The sequence below is a fragment of the Zea mays genome, chromosome 8 (assembly GCF_902167145.1).
Source record: "Zea mays cultivar B73 chromosome 8, Zm-B73-REFERENCE-NAM-5.0, whole genome shotgun sequence".
Classification (NCBI taxonomy): domain Eukaryota; kingdom Viridiplantae; phylum Streptophyta; class Magnoliopsida; order Poales; family Poaceae; genus Zea; species Zea mays.
Window position 1 is genome coordinate 76,552,510 of NC_050103.1, and position 4,337 is coordinate 76,556,846.

General features: G+C 49.8%; 1 protein-coding gene across 1 annotated transcript; it reads right to left on the reverse strand.

The window, feature by feature from the left end:
- Positions 1-2,656: 2,656 nt before the first annotated feature.
- LOC100278414 (uncharacterized) lies at positions 2,657-3,630 on the reverse strand. The gene has a single exon (NM_001374045.1). The coding sequence runs from the start codon at positions 3,566-3,568 to the stop codon at positions 2,828-2,830; it is 741 nt and encodes a 246-aa protein (NP_001360974.1). The 5' UTR covers positions 3,569-3,630; the 3' UTR covers positions 2,657-2,827.
- Between the last annotated feature and the right edge of the window lie 707 nt (positions 3,631-4,337).

Consider the following 4,337-nt stretch of genomic DNA (forward strand, 5'->3'; position numbering starts at 1 on the left):
AGGTGGGTCCCGAGACGGGCCGGAGGCGAGCAGTAGGAAGACTGCTCAGGAGAGAGAAATAATAGAATATGTGGTAGAAATAATATTATATATGATAATTGGTATAGAGTTGAGATATAGAGTAAATATGAGTGCGGAGGATTGTGGTATAGAGTAAAGAATTTTGCTGACCAGGACAGAATATTCTTTTTAGAGTAGAAATTTAGAGTAGTATGAGTGCGGATAGCCTAATCCAGGTGTTCTCTATATACTGGCAGTGGCAGGCCTCCCTCCCCGGCCAGCGGGCTGCAGTTTCAGGCACTCGCGAGCTCATCTCTGCTGCATGCTGAGGGTGGAACGCAGTTTTGTTGTCACCGGCACCAGTACAGAGAAGTTCTATAGTGGCGGTTGTAAACCTATTTATAGTGGCGTTTTTCGTAACCGCAAGTGCTAGGAGCCAGTAGAAATCATCATTTTTACAGGCGGGTAACTGAGGACCGCCAGTGAAAATCGATTTTCACTGGCGGTCGACGTAATAAAACCGCCAGTGCAAATCGTTTCAGGAAACATAAAAAAAGTCGCAAGTCGCGGCATTTTTCGCGCGCTACGCGGTTGTTAGTATTCGAACCGTCGACCTCACCCTCGCGCGTACCCCTCCCCTACCACTCCGTCTATGACATGTCTTGTGTCTAGTTTGTAGTTGTTTTCTCCACATATTACAACCATTTGAGTGTAAATTGCTTATTTGAGACCCTAAACGAATTCAAATAAAAAAGTTGTTAACTACAAAGATAAATAACTTTTGAAGTTCTACAACTTTTATTTTGACACTTTTTTCATCCGAGGTAGTTTGCAAAATTTGAATTTTAAATTTGACATACTTAGATTCAATTTTTGAGAACCGAAATGAGTTCAAATAAAAAAGTTGTCAACTACAAAGTTTCATAACTTTTAGAGATCTACAACTTTTATTTTGGTGGTTTTGTCATACGAGGCCGTTTGAAAAACTCGAAAAATTAAGGATAAAAATGATTTCTAGTGGCGGTTCCTTAAGAAAACCGCCACTAGAAATCGTATTTCTACTGGCGGTTCCTTAAGAAAACCGCTAGTGGCGGTTTTCTTAAGGAACCGCCACTAGAAATAACACAGTCGGTGGATAACCGAATCCGCCTGTAAAAATATATCGTCGCCGCAGGCTTTGAGCCTTTTTGTACTAGTGCGGCAAGAGGGGAGAGAGAAGAACCAAAGCGAGGCCAGCGTGCTGGTGTAATGGTCGTTCCCAGCTCGCCCGGCCCCGCTGAGGAACGAGTAGGGACTGGCCATGTCCACTGCTGCCGCTGCTGCTAGCCGATCCAGTAAGTGCTCCACTGCAACCTGCAACGGTATTGGTGGCCTCACAGCCACTGCGCGCTGGGGGCATGGCGAAATCTTTCGCCCCCTTTGACAGCTACAGCGACCGCGAGGCGGTGCGGGCGGCGGACGACGAGACCCGGAGAGCACGAACGCGCGCGCGCCATGGTTCGACGCCTTTCGCTTAGCTTCGCATGCACTGCAGTATAATGTTCTCCGGCAGGGCAAACGAGGGTAAGGGCAGGCAAAGACGGGCAAAGCATTCAGCAAAGGAACGAAAGCAAAGGGTTTTTTTTTCTCTGGCCCGAGGAGCATGCAAAAGCTTTCACGCAGCTCTTTGCCTGCGCCGTCAAAGCTTTGGGCACTACTGCACGTCTGCACGAGTCTCTGCAAAAGATACGGCTGGAGTGGAAGACCGGAGAAAGAGAGAGAGAACAGCTTTTATAAGGTTATGTTTGAAAAGCAAACCGGTTTATAAAAACTAAGGTAATTTCAAACATATCAGTTTATATACTAGATTATGAAAACTGGATTCTCAATTTCTTAAAACCAAGAAGATAGACTCATCTAGTTAAAACCGGTTTATAAAAATTAAGAAAGTTCTAAACATCATATAAATCAGTTTTTTTATAAACTAGTTTGTAAAAACTAGAGATAAAAACTGGATTCTTAAAAATAGGTTCGTCTAAATTGGCGTATTTTGTGACGTATATCACGTATGCATGAAGTGATGTGCTTGTGAGGCTATAACTTACCGGTCTTAGCATTATATATGCGTGTTATCATCATCGATCACGTTTGTTTTCTTTCTTTCTTTCTTTTCTAAAAAAATGTATCACGTGTTTTCTTTCTTCTATAATGTATAATGGCATCTCTTGGCGTTTTACTTCTCGCGTGAACATACTCCCTCCAGTGCAGTAAAGGTAGTCGTTTAGGACATGATTGTACATACCAAGGAGTGATTAATTATCATAGAGTTTTCCCTGTTTGCCCCTATTAAATAGGGATATGGGTGCATTAATGTCACTAAAATAATCAGGCTTGATTGGTTGCTGCAGCAGCTCCAAGGCATTCTAGACTGGAGGTCTCAAGTTCGATTCCTCTTAAATGCATCTTTTTTTGTGCAATTACTAGGGGCAACAACGTCCAAATCCCAGACCCACGCGCGCTATGACTTCTTTTTGTGCACACTCGGTTACGCGCAGCATGACTTCTTTTACTGCACCGGAGGGAGTATTTTATCATTAAAAAAAACATATTTTATCATTAAAAAAAATATTTTATCACCTGTTCCCGAGGCCCATCAGAAAACCACGCACAGATCCTCGTCCAACCGCGGCCTGCCGTACGTACGCGCGCGGCGCCTTTTGGCTTTTGCTGTCGCCGCCATCATGGCGCCCCGAACTTTTCCTCATCTACCTAGAGCGGGTAAAGAAAGCCTAAAAAGAGTTCTTTTTTGTTTTTTTTCCAAGCCTCTAACAACCCAACATTACACAAACTAAGAACTAGACAAAACCAAAGGACCGCGACTCGTTGCAGCCCGGCCCGACTGCGGTGACACGGACGGGGCCAGCGCCAGCCCCCGGTGGAGCGACTCCTTGCAGTGCGCGATGGCGCTGGCAATGCCGTCCTGCTTCTCGGCCAGCGAGTCGTCGCGGTGCGTCGCCGGCGCTGCGGCGGACCGGCTCTTGCGCAGGCGGCGGGGACGCACGCTCCGCCGCAGCCGCACGGAGATCTCGGCGAGGTACCGCCGGACGGCGGCGCGGGGCGGCGGCGGCTCGCGCTCGGCCTCCCCGTCGCCGCCCGGCGTGGTAGGGCACTCCATGAATTGCCGCAGCGACAACCGCGCGCCGCTGCCGGCGGAGCTGCTGCGGCGGCGGCCGTACAGCGCGGCGTTCGTGGTGCTGCTGGCAGCGGCGCCCGCGGAGCTGTGCGCCTGCAGGCCGACGTCGGGGCCCGGCTTGAGGAGGAGCGGCGGCGCGTGGGAGGGAAATAAGTGGAGCTGGGAGAGGCGGCGCGCGTCGTAGTAGGAGGGCGAGGCGGAGCGGCTCCGGTGCAGGGAGATGGCGAGGTCGAGGTCCGTGAGGGCGGCGTCGTCCGAGGAGGCCGAGGTGGAGCTGGTCGAGGAGGCCCGGACGGAGGAGGAAGAGAAGTCCAGGTCGAAGAAGGGGCCCTCGTCGTCGTCCGTGATGGTCGCGGCGGCGCCTGGCCGCGCCGCCAGGAGCCGGAGGACCTGCATGTGATGGGGCTGCCTGGAAGGGGGGGACAAGGGAGGGAGGCAGACCGCTGCGTGCCGGGGATGGGGGACGTGGGCGCGCGGGGCGGCTTTTAAACGGGTTCGAAAGCAGAAGCGAGCAGGGGAGCGGCAAACGAGACGGAACGGAACAGGGTGATGACTGACTGATGAGCAGTCGAGCCATCTTTCGATAGCAGAAGAGAAGTACTCGACCCGTCAGACGGCGCCGAGTAAATATAATTAGAGCTACCAGGGCGGCCGTTTCTTCTTCATTGTCATCTGAATGGAAGATCTATGACCACATGCATGTGTAGTATTAGTATAGCACTATAGCGCCTAGCCTACTCAGTGCAAACGGAACTGACGAATGATTGGACTTAGCCAACCTCCCGTACCAATCACTGCGACGCTTGAGAAAGATAAACAAACATGCATGCATCTCGATCGCTAACATAATGATGGTGTCCCTCGTGAAGGCAGAGTGAGGAAGAGGAAGCAAATCAAAGTGAAGTGCGTGTGTGATTTGATGAAAGTGGTGGAGTGGAGTGGAGTGGAGTGGAGTTAGGCAGGGATTAATAAAGCTCGTGGAAATCGACGAGCCGGCTCAGTTCAGACAACCTTTAGTTCACACTAGAACTCGAGGTGCCCTTACGGGCGCCATATTAGGACAACGCAAAATCTATGTTGAAAAAAGTTTTTAGTTTGAATAAATCTATGTTAAATCTGAACAAAACTATTTGATGCAGAAGTTGTTGTCTGAACCATGGAAGAT